Raw genomic sequence first — 27,211 nt, 5'->3', positions numbered from 1 at the left:
CGGCCATCCCCGTGCCATCCCGGCAGCGATGCTGCAGAAGGGTCTGGGAGAGATCCTGGAGAAGGCTTGGAGCAGCCACGGTTCATCCATTCGCGGCCATCCGCATTGGAAATGTGCTTGACACCCGTATAAACACTGAGGGATTTCACCCTAGCAGGGAAACGCGTACCCAAGAACAACAATAACTATCACAAATTGTCATCCCCCGTTGTATCGTCTTATCTGTTAATTAGCCGGTGGCACGTACTTGGGCACGGCTACCTCTGACATGTTAAAAGATCTTCTCCTGGTGTCGTCTGACACGGCGTGAGTGCGTGGCGTCGGCAGTCGTATGCAACAGGAGAAAGCGCTCTCTGAACAAGTCAACAGCATTACAGTATCATTATTATTAGTAGTAGTATTACTGTTATTACTGTTATTTTTTCACAGCGCAGTCACTGAGTCGGGAGTTTACTTTCAGACGGGGTGAGACACTTTTGATTTATTGTCATTTTTTTCAACCAGTGATGTTCTGGCATGGTGAGATCCCCCCTGAAGCTGAGCTTTGAGACTAGAAGATTGAAAGGGGGTAGATTAGGATAGGATAGGATAGGATAGGATAGGATGGCATGGCATGGCATGGCATGGCATGGCATGGCATGGCATGGCATGGCATGGCATGGCATGGCATGGCATGGCATAGAATAGAATAGAATAGAATAGAATAGAATAGAATAGAATAGAATAGAATAGAATAGAATAGAATAGGGAGGGGAGGAAAACAGAAAGGAAAGGAAAGGGAAGGGAAAAGGAAAAGGGGACAGAAAAGGAAAAAGAAAAGGAAAAGAAAAGGAAAGGAAAGAGGAAAGAGGAAAGAGGAAAGGAAAAGGAAAAGGAAAAGGAAAAGGAAAAGGAAAAGGAAAAGGAAAAGGAAAAGGAAAAGGAAAGGAAAAGGAAGAAAAGAAAGTCACACCTGCTAGGAGGGGCAGGCAGCCATCCCATCCTAAGCCTAGAGACAGGGACAAAAGTCCTGTGATGTGTCTCCTGTCCGGGTCCCGGGGTGACGGTGGTGACACCAGCAGGATGGTGTCACCCACGGTGGCCATGCACCCCAGCACGGCTGCAGCACAAAGGGACAGGTTTCACCCGCTCTGATGTTGGGAGAATCAAAACGCTTTAAATCACATCAGAGTTTTTTGGGGGGTTGTGTGTTGTGAACTCCCCTGAGCTCTTTCAAGTACATGGGCTGGTTTTGTTTTTTGTTTTAAATTGAAAGAAAAAGCCTGGCTGAGCTGCCGGGAGCCCTCTCCTGATGCTCAGGGGACGTGTAGGCAAACAATCACTTCCAGAAAACTGCCTGGCATTGGCACCTGGAGGGTTCCTGTTGGACTGATTTGCTGGCAGATGGACCCAGAAATCTCGCGGGATTTTCTGTCCGCTGCTGCAGCGCATCCTCGGTGGGGAGGGATGTGACAACCAGATGCCAAAGCCACCTCGGCTCAGATCCAGGACCCAGCTAGTGCTGGGGTTTGCAAATGGTTTCTCAAAAGCAGTGAAAATCCCCCGAGCCGCTGGTGTCTCTGAGGCCGGGACGTGGCGCTCTCAGTGCAAACCCTCTGCGTTTCACCCAGCCTTTGCACCCTGAGGCTCAGCCGGTCCTGCTGCTGCCCGTGAGGTGGACATGCAGAGGGTAACGTCTCTGGTCCTTCTGGAAACGGTGTCTGGAGCCTTACCGAAGGGCAAGCCTTGGCTTTTATTTCGCTTTTCTTCCTTGCCCTCTTGGACATTTTCCTGATTAATTCTGGGTATCAGACCAACCGCTTGTCTTTGAGAAGCAGAGCGAAATAAAAGAGGTCAGATATTATCAGCATTCGCAGGTCAAGTAAGTCCCTTCTCATTTGAAGCCTCAAATGTTACCGGTAACTCCAGGGTTTGCAGCTTTTGATTCAAATTCACAGAACCATGTACCACGAAGGGGATGGAGATTTTTTTTTTTTTTCCTCCGTAGCCCAGAGCACGAGAGAAGCAATAACCAGGGATGGATGTTGCAGAACAGGGGAAATGGCTGGGGAGGTGACGCAGCCCCGGTGTCACATTGCCCCGGCGTTGGAGAGAAAATAGCTGGGGGTCGGTGGTGCGGTGCAGCCCCTGCGTTATATTGCCCCAGCATTCGTTTCCGTCAGGCCAAATGTCACCATTGCCCTTTGGGGCAGCCGGGACACTGGGACTGGGGGGTCCCTCAGCTGTCCCCCCGAGCAGATGCAGCACTGCGAAGCCGCGTTCAGCATCGCAGCAGCAGCATTTCCCGAGCGAGGCGAGCACCGAGCAAGGGGACTTTCTGCACGGTTGGGGAAGCTTTTGGAGCGAGGTGGCTCTTCTGCTGAATGTGACTGTAAACACTGGGCGCGGATGCTGAAAAGTTCATTTTTCAGGGGGTTTCTCCTCTCTGATATGGCACATAAGTGCCTCCGTGGTTGCCCCCTGTCACTATAAGAGAGCAGGCTCTGGGAGGGACTTTTGATCTTTTTTTTTCCATGAGTTTGGTTTTTTTTTTGTCACGAAGAACCACCTACATCTTTCTCTTAGAAGATAAATACTTGAGAAGTGAAGCGGCTCTTCCTGTGCCCGTAAACGGTGAAAAGCTCAGCTATTTCCCCCGCAGAGTTAAACTTAAAAATAATTACCATCATTGCTTAAAAACAGAAACCAGCAGCAGCATAGAAGGTCACTGAGAACTTTAAAAAGGTTTTGAAGTTCTTTCTGTCTGTTTGTCCCCACCGTGTCTGGAGCTTGGCCACCTCTCTGAGTGCTGGGGCACGGAGGGTGTTAAGTGCCAGGGAACCTGTCCCTTGACACCCAAGCTGAGTCCCCTCCGGCCGCTGTGATGCACATCCCAGTCACGGGACAGTCAGCATCACGGGAGTGGAGTTTTGCCACTAAAGTGAGCTCACCCCCTTCGATGTGCAAAAAAGAACAGGGCAGTGCAGGTGCCTTATCAGCATTTTCAAAGCAGAGCTGGATTTTAAAGCAAACGAAAGAAATCAGGGGGAAAGGGAAGAGTTGAGGGAACAACGCTCCATCAACCACAAAATCTAGAGTGCGGGGATAAAAACCCGAGCAAGGACAATGTTTGCCTGTATGTGCGATGTATATCTTAAACCAATCATGTGCAGAATTAATGCAAGAATTAATAGCTGCACATTATTACTTTCCCCTTGCTGCTCATAAGCACTTCTGGGCCAGCCTGAGATGGGGTGCACAGGGCAGCGGTGCCCTTCTGGGCATGGGAGACATGGCCTTCGGGTCCCTGGAGGAGCCTTCGGTGGTGCAGAGGGTGAGGACTGGCTCCCTCCGTGCTCCCCTCCGTGCTGCAGCCGTGCTGGGTAACCCAGGCCTGGGCAGTGGCCAGGGAGATGCTGCTGCTGCTAAAATTTGGCTTTGCTGGAGGGGTGCACGGCTGGGTGAGGGCAGCACCTGAGCGTGGGTGGCTTTAACTTTCCCTGTTTCCTTTCTGCTGTGGCAGCGGGCTGGGGCAATGTGACTGCAGCAAAAGTGAGAAAAGAGAAAAAAGTGTGCTGAGATGAGAAATGAGTCGATGCTGCCTTTGCCTGCGGGCTGCCGAGGGCTCCAGCCCCGGCGCTTGCAGTCAGTGCCGAAAACAGTCTACAGTGCGTATTTGGGGTGATCTTTTATTGCAGCATCTCCTGGCACAACACCCCGGGGGAACCAGGGGTGAAGGTGTCTGCTGACGTGGTCCGAGGCTCCGAGCTGGGAGATCGTATCAGAACTCGGAGCTGCCCTGAAACCGTGCAGAGCTGGGTTTGAGTCAGGGGCTCTGGGTCCCCAAGGACCCCGAATGACAGCGCTGCCCTGCGAGCCCTGCCAGGAGCAGCTCCGATGCTGCAGGATGTGCCTAATAATGTCCCAAATACTTTTCTGATTTGGATTGATTGTTGGATAAATAGCGAAAGGCACGTTCCCCCAGTAACAGGTACCTTCCCCAGCAGTGGTGCATGCTCAGTGCAGTCTGACCTTGCACCTTTCTTTGTGTGGCATGATGACTAATTTTGCAGTGAAAAGGAATTAATTCCTCATCGAATCAGCAACAGCAAAACTTCGTAGGTTTTGTTTTTCATAGCCAGAGTGTCGACTCATCTCGCCCTCCCTGAGAAGTGATGTCGAAGCAAACACATTTGGGGCAACCTGGGGCCGGACTGCAGTCTGCAGCACGTGCGCTGCACCCCGGAGACACCGAGCAGGACAGAGGAGCACGGGGATGTGCTCGGAGCTCACCCCATCCATCTGCCGGCTCTGAACTGGGACCACAGGGCTGCTCCCAGCAGCCAAACACGGGGCATTGCCGGCGGCACAGGGCTCTCACGCTGCCAGAACCCACCTCTGCCTTGGCGGTGACAGCCATCGGCGTGGCACAACCGCCAGCCTGAGCTCCTGTCCCTCGGCCAGGCCTCTCAACCCACGCCGGCCGCCGCCGGGCTGGCCCACGGCTTTTTCGTTTCTCCATTTTTGGGGCCGGCGATGTGGGAATGTTTGAAAGTGACGTGAGTAATCTCGCCCCACCGCGGCTCGGCTCCCCGGCGAGCGCTGGAAACCACAGCGCTCTCCCCGGCCGTCGGCTCGTGTGCCAGGGCTCTTCGTGCCGCTGTGCCGTGGGGATCCCGCACCCCCTCGGGGTGCTTCCAGCCTCCCCTCACCCGGGAGGCCGCTGCCAGGGCCAGCACGGCCGGGGTGATGGGGGCACCCGGCTCCAGGCATCACAGAGGGGCTGTGGGGCTTTCCCCTCCCTGCAAACCCTCCGCTTCTGTGGAGGAGCTGCCAGGAGGGCCAGCGGCTCCGTGGTGCCGGGCTCTCCAGCACGCTGGTCCTTTTCTGTGTGCTTCTGGGCTGACCGCAGGGATTTTGGCCGTCTGGGCTGTTGCCTGGTGCTTTTGCACCAGTGGGTCCCCTGTGTGTTTGGGGTCCCCAGCATCTGGGAGGTCCCCACCTCTCTGATGCTGACTCTGCAGAAGTTGTCCTCGGCTGGAGCCCGAAAGCCAGAGCTGGTTTCCTGGGAGGAAGCCCCAGCTGGCTCATCTGCAAACCCACAGTCTTTCATTTCAGAGTAGCTGTTAAAACATCTTGTAAAAAAAAACGTACAGAAGTGGCGTAGCAGGATTAAGATGGCCAGAAATCCCGTGGAAGACACCTGAGCGGAGTTTTCCCCGCTCGGAGTGGGGAGCCGGGTGACGCTGTGAATGATCGCCTGGTTTTGCAGGAAGGTGATATTGTGCGTTCGGACTCGGCTGATGGGGCAGCAGATCTCCTGGGGCCTTAGGGCTGACTTTTATAAAGTGAGAGCAAATTCTTAAATGTGTTCTATTATTTCAAACATATGGGAAATCTGTAAAATACAAGTTTCTTTCCTACAAAACAACATCATATATGTGACTTTGCCTTAAAAACAAAGGATGAAAAAGCCAGCTTTTCACTTAGGTTGTTTTTGTTCAAAATCTGGGGAAAACATAAAAAATCCTCTGTCAAGCCAGCAAAGTAAAACTACTGATTTTTAGCGTGTCACAACTAAAAAGGCTTTAAAAAATGACTCAAAATACGTGCTTACACGAGGTGCTTTCCAGAAAATGTTTGATTACAATCTCTTAGCATTTTCTAACGCCACATTTTGTTTTAAAAAAACTCATTTACAGTTCTGAACAACCAGCACCGTGCCGGCAGGCTTGGATAACCCCGCGGCTGCCCGCGGCCAGAGCACGCTGCAGCCCTTGCTGGGCACGTGTGCTATGGGATGGAAGCAAAGGCGAAGGATGTCATGATCGTGAGGGTGATCCTCACGTGAAAGACCTGCTGGGTTTGTGCGCGCTCAGCGAAAGGAGAGTTTTCTATCTAGCCTCGAGCTGCTATCACAATCAGACACCCATGCATGAGCGGTGAGGTCTCCTAATTTTGCCTTGCCAACAATTAGTCTTTCTTAATAATTAATGCCACGGCCTTTTCTCTTTGCTCATCCAATTACCTCTAGTTATTAAAGTCACTTCTTGGCTTCAAAGCGGGAGCTTCTTCCCTCACAGTCTTTTTTTTTTTTTTTTGTAATTATTTTCAGCCAGGCTGGTGGGGGCTGATTAATCCCGGTAGGGTGATGTGCTGCGGGGTCGGAGCCTGCCCCAGCGCCGCGCGGCACCGGCTGCCAGCACGAGGCACATGGGGACTGGAGCAGGCACCGCTCACCAGGGAGGTGGGCACTCAGGAGGACTGCAATTTAGCAAATTTGAGAGGGAGAAAGGCCCTCCAGGCTTGCAAAACCCATTCTGCTGCTCCATCCTCCCTGGAAATACCGTTCTGGTGTTGCTGTAAAGGCACCTCTTAATTTCTGTAGAGGTCGTGGCTGCACGGCTCATTCCCAACCTGCCCACAAAGGGCTCTGCCGGGAGAGATGAGGCAAAGCTGTCCTCAGAGCCCCTTTGTGTCCCCCCCCAGCTGCCAAAGGACAGGAGGTGACTTGGGGTGACCTGTGGTTGGGGCTGTGATGCTGGGCACCAGCTGCATTATTTTGGGGGGGTGGGTAGCCAGCAGCTCCATCACCGCTGCTCTGAGCTGTATTGAAACACGTCTTCGGGGAGAGGACGCAATAAGATGCTTCACCAAACCACAGCACATCCCCATGATGTCCCGACCCTGCGTCGGCCCAGGGGACCTGCTGAGAGGACACCAAACCAACTGCCCTCATGTTAAATCAGTCCGCTTGGCAGAAAACTTTTACATCAGGTTAATTTTATGGCATAAGACACTGTCAGCTGATAAGTTCTGACTTTGAAAAGCCTCTTCAAGGTTCGTGTGCTGCAGCTGATTTGCAGGAACTAAATCTAGACCTTGTGAAAAAGAGCAATTTATACCATTTCCCTGGCATATAGATTTCTATAAATGAGGTACAATTTCACAGCGAAGACGTGTGCGGCAGCTGCAGCTCATCTGATGAAGACCAGAAGCTGTAGACATGGCCGCGGACCCCGACCATGAGCAGCTGTGGTGTTTAAACTAGGGACCAACACTGAAGGAGTCTTTTCTGTTTCTCCAGCTCTTTGCGCAACGTTACCTTCTTCCCTTGGTTGGCTCAATTTGGGAGACGGGTTCCTATAACAAACTCCCGAATGGAGGAAGCGGGAGGGGGATGAATAGCCTCTTGCAGAAATTTTTGTCTTGCCTCCCCCTTTCCCACCAACTTTTTATGACTTTAAAGAGTAGGAGAAAAGTTTTTGAGTGAGGCAAGTGCACGTGTAGAAGGGACTTGGGGAAGGCCAGCTCTTCTTGCTGGTGCAATATCTTGTTTCCCATCTGAACTGATGGAAAATCTGAGTAACTAACTGAGCTGCAGGCTGTTGTACCACCAAGTTACCGTGTTCTGCTTTGATGGGGAAGAAGGACAGTCTGTGCCTTTGCTGTAACCACACGCGCCCTGTGCTTTTCACTGTTGAGGTATCCTGTGGATCAGCATCACGACTGTTCAACTGCCTTTGTAGTGGTCTGTGTCCTCTCTCATTGCTCCGAAAGCTGTTAACAGTCGTAGGCAGCAAGGCTGGCGGCTGCATGGTGCCGTGCTTTGGATCAGGCGTGGTGCGAATGGGAAGGAAAGATCTGCCCCACTTTGAACGGCAGAAATGCTTAAGTTAAGGTCTTCAAAACAGCTCAACATTGAGCTCATTCTGCTCCAGTGTCATGTTAAAATGTACATGTAGAACTGCATATCCCTAATTTAGGCTTTCTGGCTCTTAAATAAGCTAAACCATAGCTAATTTTAGAAATATCACTGAAAAGCTATTCCTCATCTCATTCCATGGGCAAGAATAGTAAAAGCTCAGACCTCCAAACATGTGTTTAACTAAGCAGGAGCCAGCCCAGCGCTGCTTTCAATGGGAAAACCACATAGCCCATGGCCCTGCTGCAGGACAGGAATGCCTGCACCACACCAGTTTGTGCTGAGGAGGGGGTTTACATTCCCAGTATCCCGCTGTACGCAGTAAATCTACGCCTGGTAAGCATCAGGAATTAGGGTTTTCATTCATTCTTAAATGCAAACCTGCATGCCTCTTGGTTTTTATTTGCATGAGCAAAACCTTTGTGGGAAAGACAGATGTAAAGCGGCATCTCCATCAGTCTGTTTTCCTTTCCGCTTCATGGGTTTCCTCCTCGGAGCAGCAATGCAAAACGCAGGACTTGCCCAGGGCTCTTGAGCTGCTGTGCAAACATCTCGGAGTGGCCAGGAGAGGTCCATGGCAGGTCCTCCAGAGCCATCGGCTCCAGCTGCATCACCTCCACCAAAGCCAGCCGGCGTTTCGTGCTCACTCTGCCTGAGCAAAATCATCACCGAAGTGAAAAGCGCCAGTGAATCAAGTCCAGAGATTGTAAATGACTTGTCAAAAGTCATGCAGCAAATGATCTGTAGGTGTCCTGGTGGGACACAAGAGGTCTGGCTAGCAATACCCAGCTCCTAGGCCCTGGGGAGCTGTCTTACCTTGTCCGTTCTCATTTTCTCCCCATTTTGGGGTGTTCTCCGTCCTGTTCCTCTTTACAGATTTATCTGGGACAAATCCTAACATTCCACCACCAAGGCGAAGTCAGTTTGGGTTTAAAGGCAACCATGGGCGAAACCGGGCATGTAGGGAGCAGCTTGAGACGCTCGAGGCGAGGAGGTTGGCTGTAGACGGCAGCATATGTGTGCGTGTGTGTGTTTTCCTTACAGCTCTTTTGAACAGGTTCCCCTCTCTCTGCTCCAACATGCAGAAGTACTCCCCGTTGTGTTCACAAAAAAGCGCCTTTTACAAAGATGTTGGGCTCCAATGGCCTCGCTGTGCATAACCAGGAGTAGCTGCTACAGGAGATTGGATTTTTCTTTTTTAAATTTCCTGTCTTTGTGTCATCCCCAGCACTGCCTCGGCTCCCTCCAGTACTCCTCCCAGCAGCAGAGCTTGAACCAAGGGGGATTTCAGCCCAAGGGCTTGCTGGTGACCACGGCACGGTTTCAAAGACATTGCCCTCAGCATGGTTCTCCCTGCTTGAGTGCCCCGGTTAGGAAAGCCTGAGCGTGGCTTTCAGAGTGAATGTGCAGGATGTGAAAGTCCAGATTTAGACCTTGTGGTAGCGCAAGGCAGAAAACAAGAGCAATTCATTGGCTAAGATGCTTGTAGCATTCATCCTGGAGTAAACGATACTGGAAATGAATGAAAAAAAGTTCTTCTGAAGTTTGAAAGCTTCATGTTGTTTTGAGCTGTTTTCCACCCACCCATGCAATTGTCTTCAGCTGTTGTTACTGCTTGGTTTACAGATTTTTCTTGCAGGATGTTGTAGTGTTTATTTAAGAAGGCAAGGGCATTTTCTGCCTTGCCCTTGAGAGGCACTGGGGACTTTTAGTAATTCCGAGTCTCGCTTGCAACAACAGGAGTGTAAAGGGCACCAGTGCTCCTTGCTCATGGAGCTCGACGACTTCTGAGCCCTCTCCCTCCTTGTGTCTTGCAGTCCAACAAAGTTCCCGTCGTGCAGCCGTCCCATGGAGTCCACCCGCTCACCCCACTCATCCCTTACAGCAACGACCATTTCAGCCATGGCTCCCACTCACCCCACTTGCCCGCCGACATCAACCAGAAACAAGGTAATGGCACCTCTGGGGACCCGTGTGGTGGGAGGGGGACAGTGCCAGAGACCACTGAGATCATGGCTGTCACCTTCCTGGTCCTAAATCACTGGGAAAAGTCAAGAGCTTTGGTCAACTTTGAGGCATTGCTTAGCAGTAGGGTTTATTTAGCTTATTGGCAATGCTTTGTAATCCTGGTTGAGAGGAATTTGCTATCAAAATCAGTGCCAACCCTGCTGATCGAGTGTGCTTAATTCTCTGTGCAAGCTGTCCTGTAGCTTGAGACCAGACCAGAGCCTGTGAGATGATGCGTAAGAGTCAACCAGAAAATGGAAAGTAATCTTTCCTTTGACTCATACCCAAACTGTTGTCAGGTTGTCATTTTGAGAAAATAAATGCTTTAAACAGGAAATATTTTTACTAAATAGGATTAGTATAGCTAACTGGATTGTTACATGTGTGTGTCCGTAGCCATGCATTACGTGGTTGTCACACGGTTTGGCTCTTTGGGTTCCTGTATGAGTCCAGGACGCATCAATTAGCTCATGAGGCTACAGAGGAAACTACAGTAGGTAGAGGTTAAACCCTGAACTGTAAAATATAGGTACATGCACAGGAATTCACTCCAGCCTGTCATTCTTCATAGGTTACAGGCAAGCTGAGTGTAAAATTAAACTTTTCTCAACCTTACATTAGTGTAATAGAATCTTTCAACATCTGTCCAGATTACCGAGGCTTTTGCACAAACCTGGTCTTGATTTCACATGAAAGTGAGCAAATTGACACTTCTGTGTCAACGTACATTCAAGGAAGAGATTTGGGGTTCATCAGAGCCCAGAATTCAGTGCAAAACACGGGCACAAAACCAGCTGTTGTGATTTGGGCAAAGGCCTCCACCCAAGAGTGATCCAAACTGTCCTGGAGACATTGGCTTTGACAAATTAACGTCATTGCTAAAACGACACGATATCAAGGATGCTCTTGGCTGGAGGGCGTGCTGAATTATCCCTAGTCTGAACCCAGCAGCCACGTTCTGGACTCATCAGGAATGCTGATGGGGAGGAGTTAGGTCTGGTGTAAGAGATACCCAGGCACATCCTGGTTTTCTTCCAGCCAGCACATGGCTTGTCAGACACCAGCGCATAATAAACTCAGCAGAAAAATAGGAAGAGTTAGCAAAATAAACCTATTAAAAGCTCAGCTAATGGCAGATTTCTGGATCTCAAGAGGAAGTATGCAGATATCTAAGTCTCCTGAGAAGGCAACCTGACACACCTTCCTTCATGCTGCCTTTGCAGATGCATTGCAGAGCACAAAAGCCCCTCGCCGTGAGCTGCCTCCAGGGACTTACTGTTAGCCTGGAAAGCCCTAAGCAATACGGGAGCAGCTCACCCAAGGGATGAGCTGGGTATATCCCTCTGTGGAGGCTATGACCAGCTCTGGAGTGGTGCCTAAGCGCTCGTGTGTGCGGTGGGTCAGTAACTCTGGGAAGCTGTCCTCTGGCTGCACACCCACCTGCAGCCTCAGACTTTCCAGTCTCCCCTTTCCCATTCAGCCTGTACATCTATGTCAGAGGCAGGGGGAATCTGTCCGTCCCAGAGACCCCCCAGGTCCTATTTATGGAGAGGTTCAGACCATCACCCTCAGCTGAGACCTGCTGCCGTGGTGCAGCTGTGATCAGCTTTGCGTGCCCCATGCCTACCCTGCTGGGGCGAGGGTTTCCTGCCCCGTTCATTCTGGATGTGTCCCATCTCTATTTTCATCGCTGAAATATCTCCCATTATCACCTAGCGTAAGCACTTGAGAGTCACTGTCGTGCTCATTCTCACAGCATCCCTTTAAAGTATTTCACAGTAGCCCAAGGACACGCAGACAAGGAAATACAAGCAGGATCTTCTGAGTCAGTGGCTGGTGCCCCAACCACTGGGCCAGCGAGAATAACTTGTGCTCTGGCTTACACAACTTGTATTGTTAGAAGTCCGAATCTCAGGAAATTCTGGCAGCTGCCTAATGCAGATGCTGGGGTTTTTTGACCTTCAGGGTGCTGCTGCGTCCCACTTGAGCACAGCTGTAGGTAAATCTCTTACTAAGTCAGATATTCCCTTCAGTTCAGTTATATATTTATTTTAGCTAGCTCCCAGTAAGAGGCTTGGAACCTGTTGGTGTCATCCCTAATTAATAATTTATCATTAATACACCTAGGAGAATAATCCAAACTTCTGAGTCTGCAAACTGCTTGCAACTAATCACCAATTTATTCAACATATTTATAGCCCAAGACAGCTGCTGGGCAATCTCTGCACACGACTTTTCGTCCCAGGCTCATTAGCAGTCAGCATTACACGATGCTGTGGCAGAGCTGAGCCCCAGCTCCCCTCCAGTTTTCCAGTCCAGGGGTCAGCCGGAGGCTGGTTTTGCCAGCAGCACCACGGTTGTCTGAGTCCCGCCCACAGCCCCGGGCTCCGCGGGCTGTTTTCAAGTCCAGATAGAAATGGATAGACGCTGCGCTGTCTCCTCTGGCCATGCCGCCCGTGCCAGCGGCTTTGAAGATCACGCAGGGATTCCCCGTGTGAAGGGTGAATTCCCAGTTGGCACCATACCCACCTCCGCTGTTCCTTGGCACCCACGGAGCCCGCGAGACGATTGCTTTGAACGGGGACTCAAATCGTTTAAAATCGAGGTAGAAGTGATGCTTGCTGGAGCATCCCTGCTGGCTGCTCATGGGGGGTCCTGGGGATGACTGATGGGAAGGGGGTGTAGGAACGGCTCCTGAAGAGGTGCTCTGGGAAGGGGAGAAGGATGTCCGGAGTCCATCAGATCCTTACCAAAGCAGTTGCTGCTTGGGCTCAGGGTGGCACGGCGCAGGAGCAAGCTGCCTTCCCCACCCCGTTACACAAGTGTTTGTGACTCTGCAGCGACATGGATGACCCACCGCACCCCCTCAGAGGGAACCACAGCATCAAAAAAGGCAACTAAAATACCCTGCCACTGCAGACAGCTGTTTCACATACATTCCCTGCTGCCAAGTGCCCGTAGATGGAGCAGCCGTGGGGTCGGGGAGAGTCTGGGTCAGCCGGGCAGAGCAGAGCTGGGTCCAACTCATGTCCTTCTCCCTTCTCCCAGGAGTGCACCGTCCTTCCCAGACTTCAGACATCCCGGGTTTCTACCCCCTCCCTCCTGGTGGAGTCGGACAGATCACGCCGTCGATGGGATGGTGAGTGTGGAGGGCTCAGCCCCGCGCAGCCCCCAGCCCACTGGCCGCTCTGTACGGGGGATGCTTTATTGAACAAACTGCGTGCGGCCGTTCTCCGTAACTTCCACGGTGCTTTCGCCCCGGCTTCGTCCGTTCTGCGTGCTGTGTGATGGGAAGGAGGATTTAGCCCTGTTTTAGAGATGGGGAGGAGAAGCGTGGAGAGGCTGAAGGCTTTGTTCCAGCTGGGGTGTCCCTGGAGCGGCGTTACAACCTGCCCTATTCAAAACCATCTCCAGCCTTACATCTAGCTGCCTGTGTGGATTAGGAAACCCAGGGAGAGCTTCCTCCCCAGCTCTACTAATCACAACAAAAGCCTCTGTTCTTGAGCAGGAGGTAATTTTCTCCCTCGCTGGGGTTTTCAGCACAAACAGTGCTTTCCCTGAGCGTGCTGCCGGCGTGGCGTAATCCAGCAGGATGCTCCATCCGCTGGGCCATGCTGCCTCTCGGGATCTGACACACAGGGAAAAAAATACCCTGTGGCAGAGACCTGTCCTGGTGAATGACCACAGTACCTGCAGCCTGGCCGCTGCACAGCCGGCTCGGTGGTACCCGCTGCCTCAGCTGGGATGGGGAAGGAGGGACCGTGAGTTGGAGCACTCCCAAAATGTCCCCCCTGCATGGGTCAGCCCCGAGGAGCATCCCACAGAGCAGAACCTGTTGGGAAACCTGCCCCAGGGACATGAGTTAAAAATACACTGGTATGCGCTCCGTGGTCATTGCCACTGGCTTTTGTCACCGAGCCAGTGGCTGTAAGCACACTGAGGGAGCAGGTCTGGCGGGCGGTGCCGTGTGGGCATCGTCACTGCTCAGGTTAATTTTTAATCCCGGTCGGTGACGCAGGGACCTTGCAGAGGCTCACGGAGAGGCTGGTGGTGCAGGCAGTGGGTCAGGGTGGCCGGGAGATGGGGGAGTGTGAGGGCAATCGTGGGGGCACGCGGCCAGCTCCTCCCTGGTGCCGGCTGATAAAAACCCAGCAAAGCCCAGTGGAGACCTCCAGGTACAAGAAGGTATTGCAAAATGGGAGGGGCGGAGCATATTAAAACAAGTAAAGTAAAACGTTAGCTTTTTGTTTTGTGTATGAATTTCATGTTCCAGATATTTAACCACAAGGAAACAGAGTCTGAGCCTTTGATACCGAGTTTGTCTTCAAAGAGATTACATTTTGCCTTCTGTGCTAAATCTGCTACTCTTGGGCGATGATTTAACTCCTCATATGATGTGATTCATCCTCAGGAAAAACAAGTACTGGGGTGACTGTGCTATAACATGAAAGAAATAGTTGGGGGTGAGAAAGGAGCCTGTCCTTTTGCAAGGGCCACTCTTGGGGTGGGATGCTGTTGAGGGCAGCCCTGGGCACGTGGAGAGAAAGAAGTCTGGTTTGCAGAGAGTTTTGTCAGTGGTTGGTAGCAGAGAGAGTTTGCATCGCTGAGAGCTGCTCCAGCATCCGCGGGGCTTGGCATCCTCGAGCAACCTCGTCAGACATGTTCATTAGTGACTAATAGAGCAGATACGGTAAAGCAACCAACGGCCCGACTGAGCGGAGAGCAGCACCTCCAAGTGCATGTGTCTTGTAGAGCCTTTGCTCATCCATTTGCCTGACCAAAATTTACAGAAAGAGCCCCAAAACCTCCCCCGAAGTGCCCGGTCCTCAGCCAAGGCTCAGCCCGTTGGTGCGGGTGGGTGCAGAAGCGGCAGCGCTGGCCCCGTGCAGGAGGCAGTGGGCAGCAGGGGCTGCCTGCCAGGGATGCTCGTGCCAGGGATGCCCGTGCCGGGGATGCCCGTGCCGGGGATGCCTGTGCCAGGGATGCCAAGCCAGGGCGGCCACGCACGGGAAGCAGCCTTTCCTCCGCGAGCGGGCAAGCAGGAGCTGGGCAGGAGCAGGCTTTGTTCTCACCGAGTGCTTCGGGAGGAGGAGCTGCAATCACTCTCTCTGTAATTAGCTGGGATGACAGTCGGGTAAAAGTCTCCAGGAGTCCAGTCGAGTGAGTTTTGCTCACAGGAGCCTGCGAACTCCTTCACTCACCCGCTCCCTGGGCCGAGCGGCGGCCGTCCCACGTCTTTTTTCCAAGCTGCCCTCCCATCACCGGCTGATACGGGCTGTAATCATGCATTCCCCACCATCAGGGATTGATTTAGCAATTGCATTAATTTACATGTCAGAATCACGTTGGGTGAAGGCACGAGTGCCCGGCTCCTTCTCTACCCCAACATCTCAGCCTCCGCAGTAACGCGTGTCGCTTCTGGATTAGCTCCGAGTGTTTTCTCGGCCCTGGGGCAGCCGCGTTCAACTTCAAAGGTTGTTTCGGTTTCCCGATGCGCGGTAGCACTTGGCTGTTTGTTGGTGTGTTTATACCCGCCGACATCTAAGGGGTGGGAGAGGGATTCTGCCTGGCAGGGTGTAAACAGGGCCCCGCCGCCTCGCCCGCCTTTCCTACAGACAGATCCTGCAGATTTCGGTCAAGCCGAGACACAGCAGCTCCCTGAGCGGCAGAAACAGAAACCTCCTTCCTCCCCAGCACGGCTCGAGGGTCTGACAGCCGCGGTGCTGTCCTTATGCCTCTTCAGGGCAGAAAGTGTCTTTAGCCCTCCAAAATCCCTGGCATCCAGGAGCTCGGTCCTTTGCAGGGCACCACACTTAAGGATAATGGGCTTTTTTTTTTTTTTTTTTTGCTTATTAGAGACGAAAATAGCTGGTGCTCGTCTTAGGCACAGCTCTGTGCAGCCTGGGCACAGGAGCACAAGTATCTGCACTGGTTTAAGCACTCCGTCGCGTCCTCCTTGGGCATTTCGGTTTCCATGTGCAGTTTTAGGCTGGGAGCATCTTTTGGCAGGTTTGCAGAACAAGCCAAGGTATTTTTGAGCGATCTCCATATGAAAACGGGCGGGGGTTCCCTTGCTGGGAACAACGAGGAACTTCCTGAATAGTTATTTTACTATATCAAAAACAATTTCCAGCTCCATGTCTGGTACGTGCCCAAGTCCCCAGTATGAAATGACTTTCAAAAGAAATGTGCGACCAAGCTTTTGGCTTGTTTAAAACTGACAGGCGTCCTTTTGAGCATGTGCTGGGGAAATTAGAGCATTTCTGAAGCATGTGCAGGGGCAGAGTAGGTGCTTTCTCTCCGGATACCAGGAGGTTCCCATGCTTGGGCATCCTCCCGGTGCATATCGCGACTGGGCAGCCTCTTGTGCGCCGCACAGAGAGAGGCTCTGACCGGGCTTTTTTGGTCAAACTGTGCTCTTTTAAGCAACTTTAAGCAACAATGGCAACACCTCCTAATTTGTCAGCCCACCTCTGCGTTTTGCGTTTTAGCAGGATAAACTCAAAGCTGCAGTCTTGCTCCACACTGGGGACGGAGGGGGGGGTCAGAGTTGGATCCAACCCTTGCAGGGAGGCCCAGCTTCCCCCCAAAATAAAGTCCAAGTCCCCTGCATTGCCCCTGGAGCCCAGGGGACACCCCGAGCATCCCACCAGGCAGAGCTCCTGGGGCATCGGTGCTCTGAGTGCCCTTAGCAAAAGGTATCTTTAGGAAACACCACGTAGCTGTGGATACTTTATAGACTCTTTCTTCCCGATCCCAGGCAGAGCCAGTCTGTCTATCCGCTCCCGTCATGTGGATTTAGACAGCCGTATTCGTCAGCGCTTTCTGCTGGGCCTTCTTTCTCCAGGTGAGTATGAGCTGTGTGAGACAGGGCAGCAGCTCGGCTGGCCTCGCCGCTTGCAGTTCGTGCGGTAGGAGCTTGCAGCAGACCGCGGCCACCCAGGGACGGCCACGCACCTTCCCCGGGCAGCCGTGGGAAGAGAAGGCGCTTTTAGGCAGTGCCTGGTCTAAAGGGTGGTCAGGGGAACATCGAGCATCCCGGGAGGATGCACGATTGGGTTTTAATCAGCAGAAGTCAAAACAAAGCCAGAAAGCCCTGCCTTCAGCTCAGCGTTGGGAGAAGGGGGTGAAATGAATTGCTCAGGGTTTTGCTCCTTGTCACTAACCCTAATCCTGAGTATATCCCTGCCACCACCACCGCTGGGTTTTGCTCTGCAGAGAGCGATCCGTTTTATTTGGTCTCAAGCCTTGAAAGCAGGACAGGCAGCGGGCAGTGATTTGCCATCCTCTCATCAGTACAGCTCGGCCCTCTGAGACAGAAGCGCAGCTCCTGCCTCCCCTGTCCCTTCACTGGGCAGCGCGGGGCTGGCACAGCCACGGGCCGGACCCTGCGCACGGGAAGGGGTCGGCAGGAGCCGGCCACGCCGCGGCCCTGCTTCCCCCCGCGAGGACACGGCCCTGCGGCACGACCCGCCTTAAATACCAAGCGGGTTGAGCCCCATAGCGCAGCCCCGGACCATCCGTCCCGCAAGTTTATGGTCACCCAGGGCCAAATTTTGCCCCCTGTAAGTATACTCAGACCCCAGTGATGTCCCGGTGAGCAAAATACATCCCCTGTGGATGGAAGTCACAGAGCCCAGCCCCTCCAGGCGTGCTGGTGGGTAAAGCCCCCGTGGCTCCAGCGAGGACGGCCGCGCCGTGGGGATGCCTGTGTGCGCTGCCTGTGCTCACGCACCGGCTCTTGCTTCTGCTTCGTGTTGTCCTGAAGAGCCGTTAGTGGAAGATTCCCACAGGAAAACCATGCAAACCCTTACCCGTGCAAACCCTTACCCATGCAAAAACCTTGATCCGTGCAACCCTCGACCCATGCAACCCTTAGCCCTGCAGCAGAGGCGAGGGAGCGCTGCCAGCCCTCCTTGCTCTCCGAGGCATCGCATTGCCAGCCTCGAAGGCGAAGGCCAGAGAGGAGCTGATGGTTCCCTGCAGAGGCCCGGCAGCCTCCCCGAGCCTGGCGCAGGAGCTCCCACTTGCAGGATTTTGGGGTGGATTTTGCAGTGCTGCTGCAGCCGAGAAAGTACACCTGGTCAGATAAGGATCAGACTGTGCTGGTGGATTAAATTAAACAGCTTTTCTTTTCGTGCCAGCATATCTAATGAACAGTTCATCTCCCATGGGCAATTCTGCCATCTCAAGCTGCAGTCATAAAGTGGCAAGCTTGGCAAAGCTGATTGTGCTGGCTTTACCCTCTAAAACTCTCGAGAGAGCTAATGAAGCTTGAAAGCTAGCAAGACCTCTCGTGATCTCGGTCCCGTGTTGGTGGAGAGCATTGCTTAGGCAAGGTGCACCTCCTAGAGTTGCAGTTTGGTTCATGTTCAGACTTATGCTGTTTCTGTTAAAAGAAAGGTGCGGGGTGGTCCTAATCTCGCCCATCCAAACCCTGGCTTGAGTTTGTTGTTCCTTTCTGCAGCGCCAATAAGATACTGCAACAAGAGAGATCTGAGCAGCTGAAACCGCTGGTTGGAAGCGCCCTTGACCTCGGTCGGGCTGGCTCCCGCTGCAGGCTGGTTGCCTCGCAAGTGGCACCCGGACCCTTTCCACCTGTGTGCCCACGGCTTGGCCGGCCGTGCCCGCCGCCAGCGTGGCGGGGACGACCCAGGGGAGGTGGGTGCTGCCGGCCCCGCGCCAGCCTGGCAGCGCCCGCCGGTTTGCTTTCCATGTCCTCTGCTTACCGTCTGCTTCTGCCACGTCAGAGTGCCATCTTGTGAGACGCGCCGCTCCGGCTGCCCAAGCATCCCGAGCATCCCCGGTGCAGCCCTCCCGGCACGGCTCATCCACTCTCTGTTGCAGGTTCACTCACCCGCTGATGCTGGGCTCCGGCATGCACACCACCGGCATCCCGCACCCCGCCATCGTGCCCCACTCCGGCAAGCAAGAGATGGAGCACTATGATCGAAACATGTAAGTTGGAAGTGCCAGCAGGGCTCCTCAACAGCATCAGCACCTTAATGCCCATTTCATTTATCCCTCTGCTAGTGCTTTTTGCGGGGGGGAGGGTGGATGAACGCCAAGGTCTGCCTGCGTCAGGCAACGGCGCGCATCCGAGGGGCAGATCTCAGGCCCCCCCACCTGCTCGTGCCGTCGGGTGGGTTTTGGTGTCAAGTCTTCTGCTGAGCTTGCTGCCATCAGGCAGCCAGGCTGGAGGGTGGCTCTGACGCTGACAGCTCCTCTTTCCGTCCCCCCAAGGAAACCTCAACCAGAACCAAAGAGAGAGAAGGAAGCCAAGAAGCCCACTATCAAGAAGCCCCTGAATGCTTTCATGTTGTATATGAAAGAAATGCGGGCAAAAGTCATCGCCGAATGCACCCTGAAGGAGAGCGCTGCCATCAACCAGATCTTGGGCAGGAGGGTAAGAGCACGTGGGGCTCAGCGCATCATCCCAGTGCAGCATCCCCATCCCTCACAGCTGCTCTTAAGCACGTAACAAGCATCTGCTTTCAAAACCGGGTGCTCTTATCCCTTAAACACGCAGAGTCAGCTGTGCCCCGGAGTGGGGCGGCCGTGGTGGGATGGGCTGGGAGGGGACAGCGGGGCCACGTCTCACCACCACGCTTGTCCTTGCAGTGGCACGCGCTGTCCCGGGAGGAGCAAGCCAAGTACTACGAACTGGCTCGCAAGGAACGGCAGCTCCACATGCAGCTTTACCCCGGCTGGTCTGCAAGGGACAACTACGTGAGTGGCTGCCGCGGCTCGGACCCCCTCCCCATGGCATGGCCAGAAATGACCCGAGGGGCTGACAACTGGTGTTTGTCAAACATCCCGCCTGTCCCTGCCGTTTCTGACAGCACAATATCTATAGAAATTCACATTTCAGTGGTGGTGTGAACGTCCGCTTGGCTCATCGCCTGTCTATAGCACGAATGTTGTACTTCCCCAGCTACCACAACCGTTTGTTTGCCTGGTGTCCAAGTAAATAGCAGTAGAAAGGAAGAGAAACTTTTAAATGATGTGGATGATCTCTGGAAATACAATTTTATGGAAATCCACTGCTTTGAGCATCTCAGGCAGCAGCTGAGACATCAGCCCAGAGGGAGCAGAGTGTGGGGCAGAGATGTGGGAGGAGAAACTCGTGGGGAAGCTGCGCTCGGGTGGGATGGCTGGGGGGGCCGAACGGGCACCTGCAGCCGGGTCGGCTCTGTTCACTTTGTGGTAGTGCCTCATTCACCAGCTTGAAATTATGGGGCTGGGTACTGCGGGCTCCGTAGTCCCGGGCACACGCTGCAGGTTTGGGGGGATTTGCCGAACTGCGGGCTGCTGCCTCTCTTCTGCGGGTTTAAAACCAGCACAGGGCATCTGCCCGAGCCACGCTCACAGGAGCATAATAATACTAACAGGAAATAATTGTTAAAAAGGCAAAATAGGAAAGTGTAAGCTGCTTTGTATGAGTTTTAGTGCAAACTTTGGTCTCGCAGGCTGTTCCGTTCAGATTTCGGACTCTCCGTGGGGTCGTTTCCCAAGTAGCAGCCCCGTGTATTGCGGAGCACATAAGCAGCACTCACAGGATGACAGTCACGGAGTTTCTGTCTGTCCTCGGGGACGTTGATCCCACCCTGACCAGATCAAGCATGCCACGTTCAAAGTATTCAAATGCAATTTGAGCAAACACAGACAACAGCATTGCTTGCTTGGTGAGCTCGCGAGCTAAACCCAGCTCTGTGGCGAGCCTGTTTCCCAATGAAGATTGCTGTTAGGAAAAAAAAATAAACCCTTCCCAGATTGAAAAAAGAAAAAAAAAGCCCCCAAACCAGGCAGTGGCTGCTGAGCGGAGCAGCTGAGCCATGCAGCAAATAGCAGTGGTTCTCAGCAATAAAAATTAACTAATGCAGAGAGCCCTGAAACATGCTGAGGGTTGGGATCGTGCGTTCCCATAGCCAGAAGAGCTTTCCCAGTGTACAAGGGAAAGAAGGGAAGCTCCAGCCTTGGTCTTCCCTGGTTTTGGCTGTAGCGAGGTACGCTGCCGCAGCAATCGATGCCAAACCGATCCCCAAGGTGTGAGCAGAGAAAAACCTGCGCTTTGGTTTTCAGAGAGAGCTAACTTGACCCTGTGTCTAAAATAGTGGCTCTTTTTGGAGCGGGCTGTGGTGGACTGGCCACGCTGGCACAGCCGGGCTGCCCGGGGTCCCCTGTTCCCCAAGGAGAAGCAGCGGCAGCTCCTGGGCTGGCTGGAGGGACGAAACTGCTTTGCAGCTTCTGGTGGTAGGGCCAGCACTTGGGAAGCCTCTGGGCTACTCTATGGAACATTTAAAGGTTACTCTTAAAAAAAATTTCATTTCCTCTTAGCTATATTAATCACATCAGTGGCACCACATTAAATGAGGTTGCATAGGTGTAGCGGTGCCCCAGAAGCAGGAGGATATACTCTGGGTCTTTTCTAGTGGCTTTCTCAACTGTTTTGATCTCACCTGCCTAATGAGCTCATTAGAGACCTGAAGCAAAGCACACGTAAGTCTTCAGATGTCCATCCATCCGCTCTAGGGCTCTGCCCTTTGCTCTAAGCCTCCGTCATTTTCCCTCACAGCCATTTTCTTTGCCCTGGGAGCTGCACAACGAGCACCCTCCAGCCCACCCTGACCAGAGCCCTCCTTCCAGAAAGCCCAAACGCCACCGAGGGCGAGAAAACACCCTTAAACAGACCAAAACCACCCCCAAAAAAACCCCCCAAAAACCCCCACAGAGGGCAGAGATGGTGCAGAAGAATCAGAGGTTGTGGGAAGCCCCCAGCCCGTGTTTCCCTGCAGTGGCACAGACATCCCTGACTACTTGCAAGCAGAGACCAGGAGCTCAACATCCATATGCAGCTTTGCAGGACCAGTGCTGGATGCTGCCCCGCTGCGGAGCCGCCCTTAGAGCTCCTTTGCTGCTGCCCCAGTTTCTCTAAGGGCAGCTCTGGAGGGCGGCAGCATCGGTGGGCACACATCTGGAGGGCAGCAGCATCTAGAGGCAGCAGCATCGCTGAGACCAAGGTACCATCTTCCTCCAAGACCAAGCGCATCCTCCATGGAAATCTCAAATCGCCTAGCATCCTTCTTGGCAAGGGCTGGTTCCTTGCTCCAGAAGATGGAGAGGATGGTGGGCTCCGAAGGCGCACGTTGGCTCTCCCAGCACCGGCAAGCAGCTGCTTCAGATCTTGTGGTCGTTGCAAGAGATGCTTTTCTCTCCGGAGCTTGAGCGGGGAGGAGGAATGTAGGTCACTTCTGCAGCACGTGATGCAGATATCGGGCAGGAAATACAGTTGCTCCCACACCGAAGAAAAAGCTTACCGCAGCTCAGAGCTTTCCACCTTCACTCAAACCACAAGAAGTCATACAAAAAGTCACGGGTCAAAGGCAGCCCTGCAAGCTGCCTGCTCCACGCAGGCCAGATTTGCTCCTGTGCCACTGTGCCCTCAATAATAAGCTGATTTGGAAACGAGGGGAGTCAGAGAGGCGGTTTGGGGATAAAACTGGGTATTCTTGTTGGTGAGGGAAGAAAACAGAAGAATGAGAGATGGGTCCAGAGCTGCAAAAGCACTGAAATAGAGAAGTATTATTTAAAAATTAATTTCTGGGGATTTCCTAAAACTTACTTTCCTATTTGAAATCAGGGGTGCTCCTCCTGGTAAGATGTAACGGAGCAATTTCTGTGTGGGTATAAGGCACCACATTAAAGCACGTATTGGAACCAGGGAAGGTGCTAAAATGGGCCACGTGCTTTTTAGAAATATAAAGGGGGAGGAGGAATAAGAATATGCCAGGAGGATCAGCTGTTGATCACACTGCCTCCATCGCATGCAGTAAATCTTGTTTAAATCTATTAATCTAGTTAAATTAATTAAAGCTATAATGGGTGGAGTTCTCAGGTGAGACACATCAGGGTGGGCCGAGGAGGGCTGGCAGGAGTCGGCAGAGGTGCTGAGCAGCACCGGCACAGGCGCTGGGTTTATTATAGTCGTTTTGCATCTACTAACACTCTCTCTTGCGACTTCTTACGCAGACTGCAGTGTGAGTCAGGGTCTCAGCTGCGTTTGTAGCGTGGTCGTGGACTCATAAAGCAGAGCAGGGGAGCAGCGTGTTGGGAAGAAGATGCAGTAGGTGCCGGGGGTGGTAGCAGGGACGCGGCCGACATCTCGTCTGAGTTTCTGTTGTTTCGGTGTACGTGCGGATCTTGTGCAGAGTGGATTTGGGATGAGTCAAAATCTGGAAATGAGGGGTTATTCCTGAGAAAAGGGACGTGCCCAGAAGAAATTTGTGCCGTGTAAAAGCCGGCCATCGGCATGTGTGCCAAGACAAATTTGAGTGGTTGCTTTAAGAGTTCCTCCTGGGTTTCTTCTAAGGAGCATTGGCCTGGGCAGTTGGGGAAAGGAAAGGGATGCCCGTGCAGGTGAAGCGAGCAGGTCCCCTTGCAGTGATTTCCAGTTCATCTCCCTGAGCAGCGCAGAGCTGGCAGCGCCGCGGCTGTTGCAGCCGAGGACCTGGCCGCTCGCTGGGCAGCAGCCTTCCCTGGCAGCCCGGTCGGCCCCGAAAAAACCCTGCGCAGCACCCTCGGTCTCCTGGGAGCACGGACTAACGGCTTTTCCTTTGATTTCCTAGGGGAAAAAGAAGAGACGGACACGGGAAAAGCAGCAAGATTCCAACTCAGGTAAATGCATGCGGCTCGGTGGCTGTCCCTTTGTTTCTGCTCAGAGGGGATAATCCGAAGGGAAAGCTGTTGTCCTGTTTTACCGTGGTTTCTTTTATTCTCTTGAGCTTAACGAAATACACTTTTTTTTTTTTAAGACATTGTAAATTAACACTTCTGTGGCTTTTTCATAGTTGTGTTTGAATTAGAACATGGATAGTTCACGAAAACTGAAAATACTAGGTTTTGGCAAGTGTGTAACTTCATATAAATCATCACTAAACTTAATCTATTCAAAACATCCAGGGTGAATGTCCCCGTCAGCGCTACAGATACCATTAACTAAAGAAAACTCCTCTCAAATGCATCGATATTGCATGTGGGACTAAATGCAGTGACAGGATTGAAGAATGGGGACCCATGGGACTACCCCAAATTTGGTTTTCATTTCAAAGTAACCTAGAGTTCAAGCAAAGTCGTACTAAAACCCAGTACCAGACTGTTTATTAGAAAAGGCCCTTTTGACAGATTTCAGCTGGTGACACACGCATTCCCATCATCCAGGGCTATTCCTGTGCTGGTTTCTGAAGCATTGCTGCCATATTGGGAATAAATAATATCTGTACTGCTAAATATTCATTATAAAACATCTAGAGACTGCCCTTGCCCACTATGGCATCACGTATACATGAAGTTAGGCAGCCTGTTTTTTCCGCTATGTCCATTCTGTGATTGCCTATAAACTTACAGAGAGCTTTTCCCACTCTCCAGCCTACCAGTTCGTTACTGTTTGTTGCTCTTACTTACTTTTGGATGAAATTACGTCAGCCAGATGATAGGCTTTTGGCTTTCTAAGCAAAACACTAGTTCTCCCTCCCTCCAGAAATGCTCCCTGGGGAGGACGCCAGGTCAGCCTGTTGCTCTCCTGGCCTTGCACACCCATGCAAAGACCTGTCACACCTGAGCTGGGGACCCCAAGGTGCGCAGCTGGCTGCATCTGGGTGCTTCAGTTGTTGGTTAGGACATGGGAGTCCAGCTCTGGTGTTACTGCAACAGATTACAATCCGTGGAACCAGAATCCTGCAGCCTTCATTAATTCATGAAGTACAGATTGTTGCATTAATTTAATGAATCACCGTAGGATGACCTCTTCGAATTGTCCATAAAATGCAATTCTATGACTGTGTCCCAGTAATGTGTTCAGTTTAGTCAACACTGTTGATCTCATTCAGTGTCTAGACTGATAAGGGCAATACAAGCTTTCAGGCTTATATGTAGTGTATATGTATATATTCATATATACATATATATGTCTTGTCTGTGTGATACAAAAATGATAATTTCACCCATTATGCACTGAAAACCAACTGCTGGTCGTACACAACAGGAGACGCTGGTGGTGGCTGAAAGAGGGAGCATGAATCCAGCACAGAAATGTGCTGCTCAAATCCCATTTATAGCACTAGAGAAAAACTGTGATGTGCAGGAAAGCAAGTAGGGCTTCACCCTAATGAGTCCCATAATTATACAGTAAAACTGCAACATTTTAGTAAAGGCCACGGAAAATAGCTTTTCCGTGAAAACTGGAAGGGGAATGGCGGGGTGCAGAGTAGAATAACCCGAGCCTGGGTCTCCTTGGTGCTAACTCTGCTTTCAGCCTGCTTCTGCAACATTTCCTCCTCTTCTTTTCCATGCACAGCTCGCTGGCAGCCCCGTTTAGTCACTGCTGGAAAGGCAGGGAGCAGGTAAGGATGCAGACACAGGAGGCAGGCAGCGCCTCTGGGATTTGACAGCTTTTCCAAACTTAAGAAATGCGAAGAGCTGTGAATTTCCCTGTAGACGCCCATATTTCCCAGACTGAGGCAGTTTCCCAGACTGAGGCAGTTTCCCAAACCTCCTTCTTCTCCAGCTGCCAGCAGTGATCACTGATACTTGCCTAACGATCACTTTTTTCCAGGAGAGGTGGCGCCGGCACTGTTCTGTTGCAGAAAAGAAAAAAAAAAATTGGATTGTAGTCTGTTAGTCATGTGTTAAAGTGGCTAAAATGATGCTCTTTTCTTCCTCCTGCTCCTCCTCCTCTTTGTGCCTCTGCCTTGCCCATTCTCCGCCACGCATGCTTCTGTGTTCAGATCCTGCCTCTCCTAAGAAATGCAGAGCTCGCTTTGGCCTCAACCAACAAACGGACTGGTGCGGCCCGTGCAGGTGTGTATCAGCATCTCCTCGCTGCTGGGGTGCTCCTGGGCGAGCGGGTTCGGCTCCGTGCGTGCTCCTGCAGCCGTCCCAGCGCCGGCGAGGGCTGCTGCGGCCAAGGCGGGGACGGGGTTTTTTCCGGGCATCGTCAGGAGTTGTCGTCCGAGCTGCAAGGGTCAGGCTGCACCCTCAGTTTCTTACCCCCTCGGGCAATGTTGGTGTAATGCTGTACACATTCCTTGGCTGAGGGGCTTCCCTGGTGTTAAAAGCTTATTTCCAGGGTGGAGACCTCTGTGATGGTGATGCGGGGCTTTTTTCCCCTCTTAGAGATTTCCTGTTGCATAAATAGCACCCTAGAGCCGACAGCGAGTAGTTAGTGTGCTTATTTTTCCTATTTATACGGGGGTTAACCATGTATTTTGAGATCCGCCTCTTCTCGGCCCTGAATTTTTGCAGCACCCCCCATGGGGTAGGAGCTCCTCAAGCAGCGAGACAGTTTGCAGGCGCCCTGTGCCTCGGGCTTCTTGGACATGGCCGGGCGGTGGTAAAGCTTAGTGCACAAACCAGCTGCTAGCTGGCTCAGGGGTCACCTGCCTCAGGGGGTCTGCAAATGCATCCAGGCAGAAGACGCTCATGGGGGGCCTCTGGACCTGGGCACCAAAGCATGGAGAGGCTCCAGCCTGGACAGAGGTTTACGATTCATGGCACATTTTTATACCAATGCATTGAGGACTCCAGCAAAACCTGGAAGTAAAGTATTGCTTCATGTGCTTACCGCGGCTTAAAGCGACTAAAATCCTTTAGTCTACCCAAACCTGAGCCCCGAAGCGCAGCCCCGCAGAGTCCCGGTGGCGCTCGGCCGCCAAGCGCGCCGGCAGCGAGCAGCAGCGGCGGGAGCTCGGGTCCCTGTGGCCGAGTCCGCGGTGAGCTCCGCTCCCTGCAGCCGTGTCCTGCACCTCGGGTGCTGTGCAACAGCAAAGCGCCCTGCTCGCCTCTTACGCGCTGGGTGATGTCATCAAGCACCACTTTTAACTGAATCTGGACAGAATTCCCTTAATGTGGCGTTAGTACTTCACCTTGACTGCCCAGGGAGGGATTTTTGCGACCCCCATCACTCGCACAGCAATGCCGTGGGGCCGAGCGCCCCGTACCGCAGCACGGGGCACGACTCCGGGTCTTCGGGCAGTTCCTTCCACCTCACCCTGCCTTCGTTTGAACTCTCTTCGTTCAGCTTCTCCTCCGCACTGCTTCCCGATTAACACAGGCTGCTGAAGTGCTCGGAGACCTTAGCATGCTTTTATTTTTTAACCTTTGCCTCTCAAACCCTGGTTAGTCAGAGCTGTTCTGCCATTCCCTGTACTAACGCGCTGCTGCCGGCTCAAGGGCTCCTGTCGTACGTACTGCGGTCACCTGCGGAGAGCAACTTCCACGGGAGGATTTCCACTCCACAGGAGAGGTTAACTGGTTAAAACTGGGTGGTGTTGCTCTAGACCCTTCACCCTCCTCCCCCTTACCCCAGGCAAACTGCTCCAAGATGCTGTAGTTCCTAAAGGGAGAGGGATAAATCCTTTCAGCTGTGTAATAGCTGTGTCAGCCGTAGCCCACTAACTGGTTCATTATCAGCAATCTGTAGTATCAGATCTGCTCCCCCCCCCATTATTTTAAATCAAACCAGCA

The 27,211-nt window shown here is 52.6% G+C and overlaps 1 protein-coding gene across 3 annotated transcripts in view; it reads left to right on the top strand.

Moving 5' to 3' along the window:
* Positions 1-27,211, top strand: part of TCF7 (transcription factor 7) — a 75,189-nt gene that overhangs the window by 41,385 nt on the left and 6,593 nt on the right. The window contains exons 4-10 of one of the 3 annotated variants that reach the window (XM_082006107.1): positions 9,502-9,634; positions 12,740-12,830; positions 18,539-18,649; positions 18,935-19,097; positions 19,313-19,420; positions 23,317-23,365; positions 25,474-25,546. In XM_082006107.1, the coding sequence (XP_081862233.1) occupies positions 9,502-9,634; positions 12,740-12,830; positions 18,539-18,649; positions 18,935-19,097; positions 19,313-19,420; positions 23,317-23,365; positions 25,474-25,546 (728 nt within the window). Of the gene's footprint in view, positions 1-9,501; positions 9,635-12,739; positions 12,831-18,538; positions 18,650-18,934; positions 19,098-19,312; positions 19,421-23,316; positions 23,366-25,473; positions 25,549-27,211 lie in introns of all 3 variants that reach the window. The other 2 variants (XM_082006108.1, XM_082006109.1) reach the window with 2 other exon arrangements.

This window comes from Phaethon aethereus, assembly GCF_964289735.1.
Source record: "Phaethon aethereus genome assembly, chromosome: 14".
Taxonomy (NCBI): Eukaryota; Metazoa; Chordata; class Aves; order Phaethontiformes; family Phaethontidae; genus Phaethon; species Phaethon aethereus.
This window is presented reverse-complemented; position numbering and strand designations above follow the sequence as displayed.